The sequence below is a fragment of the Sinohyriopsis cumingii genome, chromosome 16 (assembly GCF_028554795.1).
Source record: "Sinohyriopsis cumingii isolate HCF-2022 chromosome 16, ASM2855479v2, whole genome shotgun sequence".
In the NCBI taxonomy this organism is placed as follows: domain Eukaryota; kingdom Metazoa; phylum Mollusca; class Bivalvia; order Unionida; family Unionidae; genus Sinohyriopsis; species Sinohyriopsis cumingii.
The window spans coordinates 701950-722390 of record NC_142976.1 but is presented as its reverse complement, the minus strand read 5'-3'; the positions used below and the strand labels follow the sequence as shown (position 1 = coordinate 722390).

General features: G+C 34.2%; 1 protein-coding gene across 1 annotated transcript in view; it reads right to left on the bottom strand.

The window, feature by feature from the left end:
• Positions 1-20441, bottom strand: part of LOC149779805 (chloride channel protein C-like) — a 96255-nt gene that overhangs the window by 25095 nt on the left and 50719 nt on the right. The window contains exons 7-14 of the mRNA XM_089936473.1: positions 20270-20362; positions 16285-16528; positions 15445-15639; positions 13796-13884; positions 10341-10471; positions 5648-5819; positions 3463-3640; positions 1033-1199 (exon numbers count right to left, since the gene is read on the bottom strand). Coding sequence (XP_089792599.1) covers positions 1033-1199; positions 3463-3640; positions 5648-5819; positions 10341-10471; positions 13796-13884; positions 15445-15639; positions 16285-16528; positions 20270-20362 — 1269 coding nt within the window. The remainder of the gene's footprint in view (positions 1-1032; positions 1200-3462; positions 3641-5647; positions 5820-10340; positions 10472-13795; positions 13885-15444; positions 15640-16284; positions 16529-20269; positions 20363-20441) is intronic.

Here is a 20441-nt window from a genome sequence, read left to right as displayed (position 1 = left end):
TCCTAACCAAGCTGTGATGGACAGACAAATGGATGTCCCACCAAAGTGCTTGAAAACTTTCCTAACCAAACTGCGATGGACAGACAAATGGATGTCCCACCAAAGTGCTTGAAAACTTTCCTAACCAAACTGTGATGGACAGACAAATGGATGCCCCACCAAAGTGCTTTAATACTTTCCTAACCAAACTGTGATGGACAGACAAATGGATGCCCCACCAAAGTGCTTGAAAACTGCCCTTACCAAGCTGTGATGGACAGATAAATAGTTATACAGATCAAGTGTAACACCATACACTCCTACCAATGTTATGTGGGGAATAAAAAAATATCACTCACTGGATTAGTCAGTATTACATGAATAACTTATCCGCATCTGGTACAAAGCTTTCTAGTGCATGTGACAGCAGAAGCTTGAGCATCCTTCCCCAACTTTTGTCCTGCAATTTTTTGAGCTTCCAAATTCTTATTGCAATTAGAAGCCCTAATTGGGGTTAAAAGCCAAAATGGCAGCAGAACTCCATTTCTTTTTAAAAGCCAAAGTGGCAGTAGAAACTCCAGTTATATTTAAAAGCCAAAGTAGGAGGAGAAACTCCCTAGTTGGGGTTAAAGCCAAAGTGGCAGTAGAAACTCCCCACTTTTGGTTAGAAGCCAAAGCAGCAGGAGAAACTCCACAATTCCAGCTTCTATTGATATCCCTGTTCCCTCTATGTTGATGATGAAAAATGTTGAGATGTGAGATCAGACTCGAAATTATGTTCTGCATGTAGATCCCATCACTATAAGCAAGAGTCCATAGATGGTACTAATACTCTACTGGGCAAAAAATGTTTCAAGGAATTCAAGGTAAAACCATTTCTAGCTTTAAACTGCTGAGTGTTGAAGCCATTTCTGATAATCTTCACCAAGTTTTCCATTTACATGTCTGTATCCAAGTTTTGGCAATTGTTGTTGTTGTTATTATGAAATGATATGCAGTCAGAAATCTCTGACTTGGGAGTTTTGCATTATAACAAGGAACATGCATACTTACAATTTCCCACCAACAGAAACCTTGGGGTCCTGATCCAGGAAGGGAATGCATTTGACCTCCATCTGGGCATGGTACACAGGATGGGTCACAAAGTCCCCTACCCACTTGGCAACCATTACTGACACCATGACTGGCAGCAACACCTGAACATCATTGGTTAACTCCATCTACAAGAAAATTCTTCCAACTGTATTTCAGTATATCTCTTCCAGTCACACCTAAAAAAAGCATCAAGTATCTCTTCCAGTCACACCTAAATAAGCATCGAGTATCTCTTCCAGTTAAATCAAAATAAGGACCAAGTATCTCTTCCAGTCACTATAAATATGCACTTTACACCTCCTTGAGTCGATATAAATAAGGATTCTTTTATCTTCTCCAGTCACACCTAAATAAGCACTGTATATCTCCTCCAGTCACACATAAATAAGAATGATATATCTTCTCTGTCACATTCAAATAAGCATTGTATATAATCTCCAATCACTACTAAATAAGTACTTTATATCTTCCCTAAATATCCCCTCATCACACATAAATAATTAATGCATATCTTTTCCAGTCACACATGATCACTATATTTCTGCTCGAGTCACACATAAATAAGCATTACATATCTCCTCCAGTCACACATATATAATTGCTGTATATCTTTTCTGGTCACACATAAATAATCACTCTATTTCTCCTTCAGTCACACATAAATAAGCATTATATATCTCTTTCTCTCACACAAAGATAATTGCTGTTTATCTCTTCCAGTCATAAATAAATAATCACTGTATATCTACTCCAGTCACACATAAATAAGAATGATATATCACCTCCAGTCACACATAAATAAGCATGATATATCTCCTCCAGTCACACATAAATAACCTATGCCAGGATAATGTGACTAGATGGGACAAAATGATAATGTATGCAGCTTGATGCTCCTGTGCTAGACATTATTATAAACTGCCACACTGTAGACACTGTTGCAATATCACTAAAAATGTTAAAGCTACGTTACAAATCCAAAACACACACATACATACACACACACTACTCTTACAATAAGAACATGAAACGTCTGATATCCAATGATAATGATTTCATTCTATGTAGTTATGATACATATGATATACTGCCACTGTTATAACAAATAATAACTGCCACTCTACCGATAATGAAAATAAACAACAGTAGTTAATATTTTATTATTCATTGGAAGCTCTTTATCACATCCAGATTACTACAACAAATTAGGGGTCGTTTCACAAATACTGTTCTCAGATAACAATGCACCCTAACCCCCAATACCAGAAGGGGAATTAGCTCTGTGTGAAAATCCTGAAAAAAATGGCAGAAGGAATAGTCTATCATGACATTGACTTATATTTGGTAGATGGAATAGTCTATCATGACATTGACTTATATTTGGTAGATGGAATAGTCTATCATGACACTGACTTATATTTGGTAGATGGAATAGTCTATCATGACAATCAGTTATATTTTGACTGACAGGATCATGTAGTCCCAAATAACAAGAGCACACTTTACCTATGGAAATAACTGGTGACAGCAGGTCCTCCATTCCTGACACTTGATGAGCACAAATTAAAAGTTGTCTATCTCATTTAAAGAATTGTTTTATAAAAATCCTGCAGTTCCATATTTTTAATTATGAAATTCTAAACAAAGTTAATATTAAGGCTAATTACTAGCAAAACTGAAGGTAATCTAATGTTAAATCCTGTCTTGAGGGTAATCATAACGTTAAATCCTGTCTTGAAGGTAATCATAATGCTAAATCCTGTCTTGAAGGTAATCATAATGTTAAATCCTAACTTGAAGGTAATCATAATGTTAAATCCTGTCTTGAAGGTAATCATAATGTTAAATCTTGACTAGAAGGTGATCACAATGTTAAATCCTGTCTTGAAGGTAATCATAATGTTAAATCTTGACTAGAAGGTAATCACAATGTTAAATCCTGTCTTGAAGGTAATCATAATGTTAAATCCTGACTTGAAGGTAATCATAATGTTAAATCCTTACTTGCTTGATGGCATTTAATGACTTCTCTACTTCTGACACCAACAGCAAATACATCAATACCTACAACTGGAGTACCCCTGTAGGACAAGTGTTTCTGTCCCATTAGGACAAATATTTCTGACCCATTAGGGCAAGTGTTTCTGTAATGTTAGGACAAGTATTTCTGTCCCATTAGGACAAGTATTTCTCTACTGTTATGGCAAGCATTTCTGTCCTGTTAGGGCAAGTGTTTCTGTCCCTTCAGGGCAAGTATTTCTGTCTCATTAGGACAAGTATTCCTGCTATAATATACAGCAGGATTTCAAAGCAGTCTTTTGTATTCAATCTATGACTGCATTAGTTTTCTTGACACAGATAAGAACTGGAAACATGAAGAACAAATACCATGATAACTGTGACAGCTAGAGTTAGTCTGGTTACTCCTCCAAAGAAAGATGCTGCACCAATCAGAGCAAATGCTCCTGGATCAAGCCATGCCCAGTACCCATAATCTTCACTGTGGATTCCAAACATGGATGTCATGGTAATACCAATAATCCGCCCGTACAAGCTTCCAATCAGCCTGGAAGAAAAAAGATACATTTGCTCATTGTGATGTGATAGGACAAATGTACCCCAAATTTAAATACAATAAAACTTGACTGGAAAGACCATGCTTTGGGAGACCAACTTTCATTTAAGACCAGACTTTTAATTTGTTAAGTATAACATATGAAAAAGAACCTCTGTGTGTGTGTGTGATTTTTCGATTTTGAACATAGCTTTAACAATTTTTCAGTCATTTTGCTATGATGTCTGCAGTGCAGCAATTTATAGTGATGTCTAACACTGGAGCATCACGTTGCAGACATGTAGCATGATGTCCCACACAATCACATTATCCTGAAACCAGGCCGACCACACCTAACACTGACCTGTTAATGCTGAGTGCCAAATGAGGCAGATGATAGTGCAATTTTTATAAGTCTTTGATATGATTTGTTTTGTTTTCCTTCAAATCTGCAACCTCCTGCATTCAAGGAGGATGCTCTAACCACATAGGCCATCAGAGTGGTCATCTATATTTTGCTACTATCTTCTCCCTAGACAAGTTGCTATTATCCCTAGACAAGTTGCAATTATCTTCTCCCTAGACAAGTTGCTATTATCCCTAGACAAGTTGCTATTATCCCTAAACAAGTTGCTACTATCTTCTCCCAAGACAAGTTAAGAGGGATGGGGTCCATAAGCAAGTGGAACAAATTTTGTTGAACACTGACTGTGGGAGGGGGAGGAGGGCGGTGTTAGCATCTATTGCTGACACTGACAGTGCGGGAGGGGGGAGGTGGGCAGTGTTAGCATCTATTGTTGAACGCTGACTGTGGGAGAGGGAGGAGGGCAGTGTTACCATCTATTGTTGACACTTGAGAATAATACTCTCCACTGTCCTAAATAAATATCCTTTCGATTAATCTGAATAATAATGATGTTAATAAATTCATGGCAGACTTCTAATATAATTCCAGATGACTAACATGCAGTTTTCACACATAGCAGCAACATTAGAATTGCCTCCCTCTCAATATTAAACCACACATATTAATCATAAGCAAACCTTAATCACCTAATGCCTCATAAATCATTGACTTTAAACACATCACCTAATGCCTCATAAACCACTGACTTTAAACAAATCACCTAATGCCTCATAAACCATTGACTTTAAACACATCACCTAATGCCTCATAAACCATTGACTTTAAACAAATCACCTAATGCCTCATAAACCATTGACTTTAAACCAATCACCTAATGCCTCATAAACCATTGACTTTAAACACATCACCTAATGTCTCATAAACCATTGATTTTAAACACATCACCTAATGCCTCATAAACCACTGACTTTAAACACATCACCTAATGCCTCATAAACCATTGACTTTAAACAAATCATCTAATGCCTCATAAACCAGTGACTTTAATCAAATCACTTAATGCCTCATAAACCAGTGACTTTAAACACATCACCTAATGCCTCATAAACCACTGACTTTAAACAAATCACCTGACGTCTCATAAACCAGTGACTTTAAGCAAATCAATACCATGGTGCTAGTTACTTCCTTAAGACTCAAAGTTTATATTTCACAATTTGTTTGTCGATAACATATGGAAATGGCTGATACAATCCCATGTTTTTGTCCTAAAAACACAGGTGACATGGTGTGCTATTCCGAAACATTACATCTGGATAAACAAAATACGGACCAAAAAGAAAGAAACATCTGAAATATGTACCATTTTAAGTTATGTTCAACTGTATCATAGTCAAGTTTAAAGAACAATCCAGAAATTAGACAAAGTAAACAAAATTGAGTTGTCCACGGTGATATTTTGACGAGAAATATTTTCAGAAAAATCACTTCAAATGTATTATTTCTAATTCAAATTGCAGATTTCATGATAAGATAATTTACAACTTTTTGTCATGGTCATTCAATCTTGCATGACATGTTTGTCAATATAATGGTATGGTACAAATTATGTCTCTTCATTCATTTTTAAAAACTCTTTTTCTTGTACTTACAACATCGGCACCAGAGTACCACAGGCCACCGCTGTTCCTGATGCCCAGCATATCATTATGAAGTAAAACGGCAGGACGGTAAACAAAGAGGCGTAACTAAACTCTAGGTGGGTGTCTCGGGAAAACAGGCGCTTTACAGCTCTCTCCAAATCACCAAAAAGCAAGGTGGCCACTGCAATTAAAAACAATCTAATAAGTTATTCCAGGGAGACAGAAATAAAATCATTCCTAGATACTGCCCCTCAAAATGAGACTTCTAAAATGCAACCAGGCTTGATTGGTTCCATTTTTTTGTAAATGAGCTATTTATCCTATGAAGTCAGACCACCTCACAAGTCTGACCAGAAATACCAACTCCTACAGATGTGAAAAGGAAATGAACACCAACTTTAAAAAAGTCAGAATATAAAGAAAAATATAGTTCATGTTAAGCATTAAATCTGATATAAAATGTTTTAAAGGTTTTTATTTTAACTCCCTTCCTGAAGTAATGTTTTTGCCACCATGTAACACATTTAAATCCACCGAGAATGAACTGCAATGGCATGGTATTTGTCGTCCATTGATGCCTGGTCTATCTTTTGTAATTTCCACTGATGCCTTCTTTATCTTACTGTATAATTTCCATTGATGCCTGGTCTATCTTTTGTAATTTCCAATGATGCCTTCTTTATCTTACTCTATAATTTCCATTGATGCCTGGTCTATCTTTTGTAATTTCCACTGATGCCTTCTTTATCTTACTGTATAATTTCCATTGATGCCTTGTCTATCTTATTTTATAATTTTCACTGACACCTTATATTATAATTTCCAATGATGCCTTGTCTATCTTATTTTACAATTTCCATCGATGTCATGCCAATCATATTTTATAATTCCCATTGCAACGATGGTTATTTTGTTGAAGCATACTTGCAAACATGGCTGATTTGTGGAGGTATAATCTCAGTCAGCCACTTCCAATTCAACATCTCCTTTGAATTTTCAGGTGAATTTGGCTGTTAAGTTGACCTTATTTCTGACTGGTCAATATTCAAATTGCTTTGTGATACAAGTGGCCAAGTTTGTGTTTAAAAAAACCCTCACCATTTGCGATACAAGTGGCTAAGGGTACTTTTACAAATGATGCATAACGTCACTGGTCAATATTCAAATTGCGTTGTAATACATGTGGTTAAGTGTGCTTTTACAAATGACTTACAATCAGAAAATACAAGTTTATTTTGGGATTTTGCTGGTTTAAGATGTGCTTTGTGAAAAGCCTAATAAGAGAACAGAACTCTGGCATGCAGCAGAAAAAGCCTGTAAAACTGCTACCTTGAACCACAGTCCATTTTTTTGCAAATTATTCCATAGAAATTACTAAGAAATCAATGCAGTACACAGCTTTGCTGTTTATACAATGACATCTCCAAGATATACCAACTGATTAAATCTGGGGGGAAAAATCTGAATTGGAAGGTATTTTCTTTTCATGGAAAACAATATTAATCATTGTATACATTACTATTTGATGGGATACATTGGCATTTCATGGGATACATTGCCACTTCATGAAAGGGATGGTAATGACCTACCACATCATTCTTACTAAGGGAATGCTTTCATCTTTTGGTGGTAAACGGAAAGGCTGTACTGAAATATGTAAGTTACTAATTACTTTAAAACAGAATCTTTCCACCTTTTGAAATCATGGACTTTAATTTATTTATATTGCTGTGACCTATATGAGTTTCTACAAAATTCCATACTATTTTCCTGATTTTACTTACATCAAACTGTGTACTGAATGGTAAATGTTGGATTTTAAATGTTTCCTTGAGTTAGGGGTGGATGTCTACCATACATGAATGTGTACTATGTCAATGTTTATATTTAGTATCATACATGAACACTCAATACAGGTATACAATACTATGTTCTTAATTTTTAAGTTAGAATTTTTGACCAAAATAAAATTAAAACACAATACTGAGATTGTACTAATCTTCTTCAATTACTCAAAATGCCATCTTTGTGTGTATGCATGTCATATATACAGAAGCGCTGGTTTACTGAATAACTTTTCTGCAATCTATGAGAGAGAGAGAGAGAGAGAGAGAGAGAGAAAATGAATAGTTGTTGGCCTAATTATTTAAAAAGACCAACCTTCATCTACATGTCCAATATTTTATGCCCTAAACGTAAAAGGACAGATGCAGTATCATTTCTTGATATAGCATTAAATCATGAACATACCCTTACATATATAAAATATACCAATGTTGATCTCACTGTAGTGTCCCAGAAATAGTAAATAAATGAAAAAGGTTAAGGGGTTTGTGCCCAGGAGAATGCCAACATTCAGCTAAAACTTGTGTAATGTATATTTAATTTGCTTTGTTTTTTAGTTTTATTTTATCTCATTACATGCTATTGTAATGTAACATTGTATGTTGGACTTGACCTTGTCCAAAACTGAGTTAATGTCTGTTTGACCCAAATTGACTTTATTAAATTTTATTTATTGTAAATAATTAATACATAGCTAAATTATTCTCTGTATGTATGGGTTTAAAATCAGTATTATAATTAAGAGAAGAAGTAAATATTTTTATTTGGGTCTAGCTTTGGAATTTCCTAAGTGACTAATACATAATCCTGGTTACTGTTTTGTACACATCAGGATCATTCTAGAAGGTTATTTTCCAATTAGGTAATGTTTTATTTATATAGAAAATGATAATTGTGACCCGAGGTCAAGTAGAAATCTATATATAGTGTAAATGAGAGGATTCTAATCCGTTGCTTTAAGGTCTAGCACATTGAAATTTTATTATATGTTGTGTCCAGTTGAGCTGAATTTTATTCCTTCATTTATTGAATTCAAGTGATTATTTTCTCTGGAAATACAAAAGTGCTCTGATTAAATTCTTGGATAAAGACATTCACTGGAATTTATATTGAATTCAAACCTGGAATTATATTATTGTGATTCAACAAAAAGACTGTTGGCACATCAGCACTCAAGGAACTATAACAGACACATCATCACCTTCAGTTTTGGATTTATATGGGACTGCTACTGAATTTTATTCAGGACTTTAAATTACTAGGACTTGTGTCTGTAATTCTTGGATTATTTTGGGATTTAATTTGCAATACCATAAATTCGTTTTTTTAATTTTTACTTTGAATTTTAGGAAATAAATTATTTGTTAAATTTTACAAAGCTTGTTTTCTTTCACTCTTTTCTGTTATTTATTTTAAAAGCATAGACTTGTAACACTTGTTAATTTGCAAGGCATGAAAACTGTCCAAGACCAATCATTTTTGGCTGTGATATATTTGCAGCATTTCTTAGACTTTTGCTATTTCTTAGATGTCCCAATAAATAAAACCAAATGTGTCCCAATAAGTTAAACCAAATGTGTCCCAATAAATTAAACCAAATTTGTCCCTATAAATGAAATCAAATATGACCCAGTAAATTAAGCCAAATGTGTCCCTATAAATTAAAGTAAGTGTCCCAATAAATTAAACCAAACATGTCCCTATAAATTAATTAAACATGTCCCAATAAATTAAACAAAATGTGTCCCTATAAATTAAACCAAATGTGTCCCTATAAGTTAAACCAAACCTGTCCCAATAAATTAAACCAAATGTGTCCCTATAAATTAAATCAAACATGTCCAAATAAATTAAACCAAATGTATCCCTATAAACTAAACCAAATGTGTCTCTATAAATTAAACCAAATGTGTCCCTATAAATTAAATCAAACATGTCCAAATAAATTAAACAAAATGTGTCCCTATAAATTAAACCTAATCAAATGTGTCTCAACAAATGTGCTTTTTGATCCTTACAGCATTGGAAAGAAGTCATACAAGTGTACTGATGCATGCTGAAGTCGACTGTTTGAGAAACTGGTGTTGTAACACATTGCCAGAAATATGCAAATTTAGGATGTAACACATAGAGCACCAGTTGAAGATTGATCTTTGACAATCAAACACCTGTTGTTCCTCAACTTCAGCTAAAACTAAGCATCTATTGGATGAATATAATTGTTGAAGCAATCTTTGGCTTTTGAAAACTTTGTAAGTGAGTCAGGAACAAAATGTTTAGGTTTTATTTGTTATCTTCATTACTTGTTCTGTTTCTCCTCCAATTTTTTTTTTTTTTTTAGTTTAATGCTTTGGTCTAAATTTGTTACCTTCATTATATGTTCTGTTGGTCATCCATGTGTTGTTGTTCAGTTTATGCATAGGTCTAAATTTGTTACCTTCATTATACGTTCTGTTGGTCATCCATGTGTTGTTGTTCAGCTTAATGCATAGGTCTAAATTTGTTACCTTCATTATATGTTCTGTTGGTCATCCATGTGTTGTTGTTCAGCTTAATGCAATGGTCTAAATTTGTTACCTTCATTATATGTTCTGTTGGTCATCCATGTGTTGTTGTTCAGTTTAATGCATAGGTCTAAATTTGTTACCTTCATTATATGTTCTGTTGGTCATCCATGTGTTGTTGTTCAGCTTAATGCATAGGTCTAAATTTGTTACCTTCATTATATGTTCTGTTGGTCATCCATGTGTTGTTGTTCAGCTTAATGCATAGGTCTAAATTTGTTACCTTCATTATATGTTCTGTTGGTCATCCATGTGTTGTTGTTCAGTTTAATGCATAGGTCTAAATTTGTTACCTTCATTATATGTTCTGTTGGTCATCCATGTGTTGTTGTTCAGTTTATACTCCTTCTCGTTTGGACAGGTGTAACTGGCCACTTCTGATTCAACATGGAGAGGATTTCGTGTGTCATTAAAACAACCCTTCCTAAACAGAAAACAACAAGGTCCAGTTTGAGAATGTAACAATATGTTTTAAATTTATAATATATGGCATTCTGGTCTGGAACATTTAATTTAAACTGCATTTTTAAAGCTCAAAACAATATTCAAGCATTTACATGTTGAGAGGCTTCAAAAGAAGCACAAATTGCAAGCAACGGACAAAACAAGGATGCAGTCAATACAAATATCTACATGTATGTTATATACCATATCAATGTACATTATAGACTGTATCAATGTATAATATATACTGTATCAATTGAAACTCTTTGCTTTATTATCACCAGCAACTCAACAGTGCCAATACTGGATGTCTTGGGTTGACAGTTTATAATCATACATGATGCAACATATTCACAAGCAAACAAGTTATATACACACCCACACACACACACACTATTATATGTGATTTCCTAATCATATTGTAAGCACTCAAATTTATCTTTGTTCTATATAAAGAAACTGTTTGCAATATGAGTATGAAATAATATATGAATAATTTACCATTTAAATTTGGTGATTTCTACATGTTCTAATATATCAACACAGGACAGAAAGAAAAAGATAAAAGATGTGATGTGATTTGAATTTTTAACGTAGCTTTAACAGTTTTTCAGTCATATCGCTACGTTGTCTGTAGTGTGGCAGTTTTATAGTGATGTCTAGCACTGCGGCATCATGCGACAGACATGTAGCATGATGTCCCACCCAGTCACATTATCCTGACACCAGGTCAACCAGTCCTAACACTAACCTCTTAATGCTGAGCACCAAGTAAGGCAGCTGTTAGTACCAATTTTGTAAGTCTTTGGTATGACTCGGCCAGGGATCAAACCCACGACCACCACATCCGAGGAGGATGCTCTAATCACTAGGCCACTGGACCGGTCCAAAAGAAAAAGAGAAAGTGCTAATAAGAGTCCCTTGAAGGGACTGACACTCTATCCAGAAAATTTTTCTCCACGATTTCAAGATAAGACCATCTGTTCATTTTAACTGTGAGTGTTCAGTGATATAAGATTTCCATGATGGCTGCCATGGTGCACACAGTGGATTTCAGATTGGCATCATTTTCATTTAGAAGAAAGTAAATATCATTAGAAATCTTTAGTGAAAACCCCATGTCATAAAGATCATCCATTCCGGGGTAATAGTGACAAAATTTGTATGATACTCATCACTGCAGTTATACTGGATGTATGATGGGCACCATTTACATTTAAGACCAATTAGGTATCATAAGAAGTCTATTGGTGAAATCCAGTCATATTATATGTCAGATCGGCACCATTTTCATTTAGGACTAACTACACATCATAACAAGTTATGTGCTGAAAACACCATGTCAGTATGACTTTTCTTTCATGGCGAGTACTTGTACAGCACCAATTTCATTTAGGACCAACAAGTTATTATAAGAAGTCCTTTGGTGAAAACCCCACCTCAATATGACTTTCCATTAAGGAGTTTTGACAAGAAGATTTTCAAGATGGATGCCATGACAGTTATACTGGATTTCAGATCAGCACCATTTCTACTTATGTCCAGCTAGACATCATAAGAAGCCTTCTAGTCAAAACCTCATTTTGACAAGAACATCCCATCTTCTACTCTGGTGATTTGTTTATTGTGATTTGGATTTTGTTTTACGTAGCTTTAAAAGAATTTCAGTCATATCACTATGATGTCTGCAGTGTGGAAGTTTATAGTGATTTCTAACACTGGGGCATCATGCCGCAGACATGTAGCATGATGTCCCACCTAGTCACATTATCCTGACACCAGGCCAACCAGTCCTAACACTAACCTCTTAATGCTGAGCGCCAAGTGAGGCAGCTGTTAGTTGCATTTTTGTAAGTCTTTGGTATGACTCAGCTGGGGATCAAACCCATGACCTATTGCATCCAAGGTGGAGGCTCTAACCACTAGGCCACCGGAGCGGTCTACTCTGGTGAAAATTTGATGTTGATAAGACCATGCATGTAGGAGTGATGAAAACAAGATTTTCAAGTTGGCAGCTCCTGGTGGTCATCTTGGATGTCCAAGCAGTGCCATTTTCATTTAGGACCATGTAGACCATAATATGAATGTATCTGTCAAGTTTCACGGCTACTTTCCAAGTTCCTAAGGAGAAGTAACAATAACAAACTTGTGCTAATGAATGGACAGACATCGGATGAAAGACCTATCATAGGCTCTTCTGGTCTATGACCAGTAGAACAAAAAGTTACTGTAAAACACTTGCATGCATATCAACCTTGTTTCATCACAAACTAAAATATTCTGACACTTGTATTTCTATACATTATTTTTTTATATGATGAACAAGTGTGACAAAATAACTTAGAGAAAAAAATAACCATGTATATGGTAACACACTGTTAATACCATCTAACTTTGCTTGCAGACAATGTTACAAAACTTTTTAGTTTCAATCAAATTCTTACACAAAATCTACCTTTTATCAAATTTGTCTCAACTACAGTTTATAAGATAATATATTTTTTACTCAAAACTTTTCTTTAAAATATCTTCCACAAATTAACAGGTTTTGTCTTGTACTGTTTAGTATGCAAATTAATAAATCTGGTCTTGGTATTATTTAGCATGTAAATTAAGTCCTGAACAGCTTAGCCTACAAATTAACTGATTTGTCATTTCATCAATTCTGGTATTATATTATTTTTTTTCTAAAATAAATGTTTCACTTTGTGTGTGCACCCTTTCGATCCAATGTAACAATTTTTATTTTATTGAAAAAGGCATGAGAAATTTGTCATTCCACAAAAATATTTCCAATATTTGACTTACAACAAACAAACATTTTAGTAAATTGGGGTTCTCAGAGAATTCTTGCTCAAGTGCATAAATGTTGGGAAGATGTTCCACTATCTCTCAAATTCATCAATCATGGAAAGATGAAAAAAGTATCTCTTCCATCTATATTCAATGTAGGTGATGGTAAGAAACTGTTCCTAGCCCTACCCCTACTTAAATGAGAATGCTTGTGATGTTTGTTTGCAGAATTTAGTGAGTAGAAAATCAGACTTTGATGTTTATTTGAAGAATTTTAGTGAGTAGACAAATAGACGTTGATGTTTATTTGAAGAATTTTAGTGAACAGTCAATCAGACTTTGATTTTTATTTGAAGAATTTCAGTGAGTAGACAATCAGACTTTGATGTTTATTTGAGGAATTTTAGTGGGTAGACATAGTGACACTTGAAGAACTTAGTGGGTATTAGTGGGTGGACAAATAGACAGATGTGTGTGACAGTTATCCTGAAATATAGGCTGTAATACCTACACTGCCAAACCTGTGTCACCCTGTATACAGGTGAATTCAGTGCAGGTGAATACGGAAGGCATGTACAGGGAGAATGCAGTCACTATAATCTGCAAAAGATTCAAAATTATTTTGTTATAGAGTGATATATTTCAACCTTTCAAATATAACAAAATATGATACCTGAATGAGCATATGAAAATATCATTTAGACATCAATTCTGATGTTGAAATTATGGAAAAATGCATGAATCTTTTAGGTGGCAATGAATTTCATTTTTGATAAATTCATATAAAATGACGTGTCCATTTTTTATTAAGGAAGCATTATGCACACATGTCCATGCTATTAATTTGTGATGAAGTTGCAATACTCAAACTTCACGTTATCATGTAAAGAATCTGAGGATAAATATTCAATGTATTTGTGATAAAAGATGGAATATTTTAACAAACTTGAAATTATTAAGTAGCACAATCATCTTTTATAACTTTCCTCCATGGAAATCATTAAATTCTGACCAATAAATGTATACATGTAGATATATAGGTACATATATGAGTAACAGGATGCATTCATTTATTTATAAAATAATTTCTTCACTTTTCTGTCATGACAATGGAAAAAAAATGAGAATAACTGGTAGACAAAACCCCTTTCTTAGATGCCTATGGGATAAATTTTGCTGAAATAACTGGGTCCTGGATTCAAGCCCCATGCCTGTTGTGCATATGAAAATACAGGGTCCTGGGTTCAACCTCCAAGCCTGTAATGCATATTTGTCCACTGCCAATGTTTCAAGTCTCTAGCAATGTATCATGCATGAGTTATCTTCACTTCAATGGCAAATCAAACTTTTTATTTTATTTTAGCTTTTGAAATATATTTAAATTTTTGTCATCAAGACAAAAGCATATCTGCTGAAACTTAAGAAGAAGACAATTCACAATGATGTCCACTCTACCATTATTTTCCAATTATAAGCCAAATATGACAGTTTCTCCCTACATTTATTTTGTAATCTTTCATACCCGATATTCATTGTCATTACATATTTCTATTGCATTTTTAAAAAAAATATGCACTGAAAAATATGACTCCGAAAAAAGCTGGCACAGGTTTTATCTGCCTGACAAAGTGACGTACCTCTAGAACAAAGAAGTTGCTAAGGATGGTATTCCAGGTAGAGAATTTGTGAGACTGTGATTTCACACCTACTCATAATGTACTACAAAAAGCAAGAAAGACGTTTCCATATTTGACCTCAAATAAATAAATTATTTGGTTCTCTAGGAAATATTTGGAACAAAAGGAGTTACTTAACAAAGGGGAGAGAGAAAGCATAAATTATCCACAAGGTTTAGCAATGGTTAATGGTGAAACACTGATGTTAAAGTGCTGAATCTGTTTTCCTTCCTTCAGTCTTTGTGACCTTGACCTTTGACCTGGAGAGCTAAAAATCGATATGAGTTTTTCCTGACCCTAAGTGCAAGCCATCTACAGAGCTAAGTTATTGTAGATGGTGGACACTGCCTTATGATGCTTGTGTAGAAAGGTAGGGATACTGAAATATTTGCTTGTACAGTACAAGAAGAAGAGGGAAAGAATACAGTGTTTAAATCAAGAAAATTGTTGGTTTGTAAGTTTACAGTAGTTAAAATTGTCTTACCAAGATAACTGCTGGCTCAAAAAGCTTAATGATTTTCCGTACCCAAACTCTTTCAATCTTGCTAAGCCAACGTAGCCGAATGCGTGTCAGTTTCAGGCACAAGATTGTGAAAAGGGCCCCTAGCACACCTCCGATCAAACCAATCACAACCGTAGGAATAAACATTAGAATATTGACATCTATGCCCTTGTCAATCTGTAAATAGAAAAATCAAACAAAATATTTAAGACAAGGAGCCCACTGATATAAAATGTGTGAACTACATACAAAGGTCAAAAGGTTGAGAAAGCATGTCACAGAATGTATTGCTTAAGCTTCATAATAATGTATTGTAACTATCAACTAAATTCATCAAAGGGTTATAGAATGTACATGTAAATGAAAATGAAAAAAAAACCTAAGCCAAAACCTTCATGTGTTCTTATAACACTAAAGGATGTGTCCTTGTAACATTTAAGTCATGTACTGATAACACTAAAGCCATGTCCATGTAACACTAAAATTGTATCCTTGTAACACTAAAGTTGTATCTTTGTAACACTAAAATTGTATCCTTTTACCACTAAAGTTGCATCCTTGTAACACTTAAGTCACATACTTATAACACTAAAGCCATGTCTATGTAACACTAAAATTGTATCCTTGTAACACTAAAGTTGTATCTTTGTAACAATAAAATTATATCCTTTTAACACTAATGTTGCATCCTTGTAACATATAAGTCATGTCCTGATAACACTAAAGCCATGTCCTTGTAACACTAAAGTTGTATCCTTGCAACACTAAAATTGTATCCTTATAACACAAAAGTTATATTTTTAGAACATTAAAGCCATGTACCTGAAACAGTATGTATCGGTTAGTTTTGAACTGTCCAAAGCTGCCAGTGTAGCTAAAACTCTGGAAGGCCGAGTTGAAGAGATCTGTGGTGAAGGTTGAGACCATACAGCAGAAGAAAATTTGCCATGACAGTGTGGTTGTCCAGAAGGAAGAAACTTCCTCCATTGAGAAGAGTAACCCACCAACAGGTGCTCCGAATGCTGAAGCCACACCTGCCGCTGCCCCTGCTGATACAAAATTTCTCCTGTAGAAAGAAAGTTGCTCAGTTACTCAAATATATAGATTGTACCAGGTATCCATTATTACTAACACATAAATGCACCGTGTGCATCAGCAGAGGCAAGTGACACAATGTTAGGATTTGAATTACCTTGATAAAGCAAGTCAAACTGCAATTTCTGGATTTGTTTGTTGCCAAGGCATTAACATGGTTTTTATTTTTTGAGTTTGCTAAAAATATAAGAATTCACTAAGAGGATCTAAATCAGTAAAAATAAAAAGAACTGCAGCTTTTGATGCATCTTCACTCAATACAGTTGACATTCCTTTCACATGACCCAAGACCCAGATGGGTCCTTATAAAACAAAGAAAAAATTGCTTTTACAAAAATGTGTTTGGTAAGTTTGAGAATGATAATTTCAGAAATATATAACCACTTAATTTAATACTTAGTTTGAATTCAACAGTCTTTGCTGCAAAAGACTATATTTAAGAGGAGGTTACTCACATTGTAGAGGTGAGTATAAAGTGAGATCACTTGCATTTTTATTTCATTGCATGTGTATTTTGTCTATTCCATTACCTGTGCATTTTGTCTATTTCATTGCATGTGCATTTTGCAGCCAATCAAAGCAAAGTGGGTTTGGATCAACACTAAGACAAAGAAAGAAAAACACAAAGTAATAACTGTACTATGATATCATACTTCCCCTGGAGATCTGCATTTAATTTACTAAAATTAAATTTATCTTATTACAATTGATTTTATTTATTACAATGACATTTTTCATTACAATTAATTAAATTTTTATTATTACAATTAAATCTGTATTACAATGAAATTTTTATCATTACAATGAATTTTTATTTGTATTCAAGTAGCTTATGAAAATATTAACATGTCTGAATGTCTGGATAACCTGAAATGAGCTGCACCACTGAATTTTTCTGTTTCGGACTTTATTCTCATTTAAATTTAGTATACCCTTATTATCTACCAGTAATTATTTTAATAAAATACCTATGCCCTTATTATCTACCAGCAATTATTATAATAAAATACCTATACCCTTATTATCTACCAGCAATTATTATAATAAAATACCTATCTTTCCAAACAAACATTTAATTAAATGACAAATTGTGTACTATCATAAATGCAGCATCTTCTGTCATTATTTCAACCTCAAAATAAATTAAATCTTCCTTGCCATATGGGGTGACTTTAACCTTGAAAGCAGGTTTAATTAAAAGTCATCAAACACTTTACACTGCAACTTGGCCGACTACTACAAATCTTTAATGTTTCCTTTGTGAGATACGTTGTTTTAAAATAGATATTCATTGCCATTTCATGACTTTGGCCACTGCTAGTGCCAACAGAGACAATGATGGGCATTAACAAGTAACAAGTAAAAGTTGAAGATGTAATTTTGGATTGTTCTGGCGAGAAAGCATGCCCATGGGGGCAGTGTCAAGTCTTGGGGGACACGGGAAGAAACACTGTGAGCCCACACACAATGTGCAACACTGGCTTAAAAACTGTTAACAATTACAATATGAAGAAGAAAAAAAATGCAAACGTCAATGAAAAGTATCTGGGGTTGCACTGTATTTCTGTTGAAAAAAATATCTTTATTATTGTGTTTTACTGAAAAAATGCACCTGCTGACATAAATTTTCTGCATTTATTAAGTGAACTTAATCATCTTCAGCCTGTATAAATTTGATGAAACTGAAACACTGATTCAGCTATAATTTTTCAGATAATAGGTGACAGTAGTTAATGTTGCTGATAACGATATTGCCACTTTTGTAACAGTAACAACTGTCATTTCTATATACGTGTGATACATCTTGCTCATGTGAGAAAGTCATGTGAGATATTCCTATCTCTCATTCCTAGATGTGTGTTACATTTTGCTCAGACAAAACATTTTGACCACAATAAACAAAAATCATAGTTTGCAATTTTTTTATATAAACCAAACTCTGGATGCTCTTTCTAATGATGTAAAAACTTTCAAACAATAATCTGCATTTTTAAAACTAAATCCTTGCCAGTTTAATGACATATTTTTCTCCCAACTTTTTTCTTGCTTGAAAATGTGACAAAAATTAATTTAACGTTAGTGGAACATAGAAAACACTCCCTCAGAATCAGTGTCTGATGGCAGGAACTTGGCAAAGCATTATTCCTGCTACAAACCCTGACCATTGTGCAGGATTTCCCAATAACACACCAGTGCATATATGATGGCTTCTACTCATATTGCCATATCTGATGGCTTCTATTTGTATTGCCATATTTGATGGCTTCTATTTGTATTGCCATATTCATAACTTCTATTCAGTTTGCTATATTCATATGATGGCTTCTATTTATATTGCCATATTCATATGATGATTTCTATTTGTATTGTCGTATTCATGACAGCTTCAATCTGTATTGCCATATTCATAACTTCTATTCATATTGCTATATTCATATGATGGATTCTATTCAGTTTGCTATATTCATAAGATGGCTTCTATTTAAGTTGTCATATTCATATGATGGCTTCTACTTGTTGTTGTTATATGGTTTAATGCCATTTTTCAGCACAAGATAGGGTACAAATGGTGGAGGAAGAACCCGGAAAAAAAACCAGAAAGAACCACCGACCCACAAGAAGCAACTGGCGAGCTTTTTCAAATACCCACATTGGCCAAACCAGAGACTGGAACCCACGCAGACAGAGGTGAGATGACATTGATCTGTAAGGGTGAGTGCTTTAGACCACTTGGCAACTTGGGGCCCTGCTTCTACTCCTATTGCCATATTCATATGATGGCTTCTACTCCTATTGCCATATTCATATGATGGCTTCTACTCCTATTGCCATATTCATATGATAGCTTCTACTCATACTGCCATATTCATATGATGGCTTCTACTCATATTGCCATATTCATATGATGGCTTCTATTTGTATTGCTGTATTCATATGATGACTTCTGCTCTTATTGCCATATTCATGTGATGGTTTCTGTTTATACTGCCATATTTATATGATGGCTTCTACTGATATTGCCATATTCATATGATGGCTTCTACTCACATTGCCATGTTCATATGATGGCTGCTATTTGTATTGCCATATTCAGATGTATTGTCATATTTATATGATGGCTTCTATTTGTGTTGCTATATTCAGATGTACTGCCATATTTATATGATGGCTTCTATTTGTTTTGCCATATTCATATTGTGGCTTCTATTTGTATTGCCATATTCATATGATGACTTCTATTTTATTGCCATATTCAGATGTATTGCCATATTCATATGATGGCTTCTATTCATATTGCCATATTCATATGATGGTTTCTATTCATATTGCCATATTCATATTATGGTTTCTATGTGTATTGCCATATTCATTTGATGGCTTCTATTCATATTGCCATCTTCATATTATGGCTTCTACTCGTATTGCCATATTCATATGATGGCTTCTATTTGTATTGACATATTCATATGATGGCTTCTATTTATACCGCCATCTGTATCCAACACCAGTGCAACTGAAGGCTTTTATTTGTATTGCCATATTCATATGCTGGCTTCTATTCATACTGCCATATTCATATGATGACTTCTATTTGTATTGCCAAATTCAAATAATGGCTTCTATTCATGTTGCCATATTCATACGATGGCTTCTGTTCATAATGTCACCTGTATACAACATCAGTGCATATGATAACTTCTAAAATTCTTACCTTGCTTCAGTTGTTCGGAATTTCTCAAAAAAATTAAACCTGAATCGGAGCGACTCAGACTTGAACTGACTGAGGCCTGCACCAACGAGAGCCCTGAAATATGAAATATATGAATATGTATTTTTGACAAACTAGAGCCCTGAAATATGAAACATATGTATCATGTATCTTT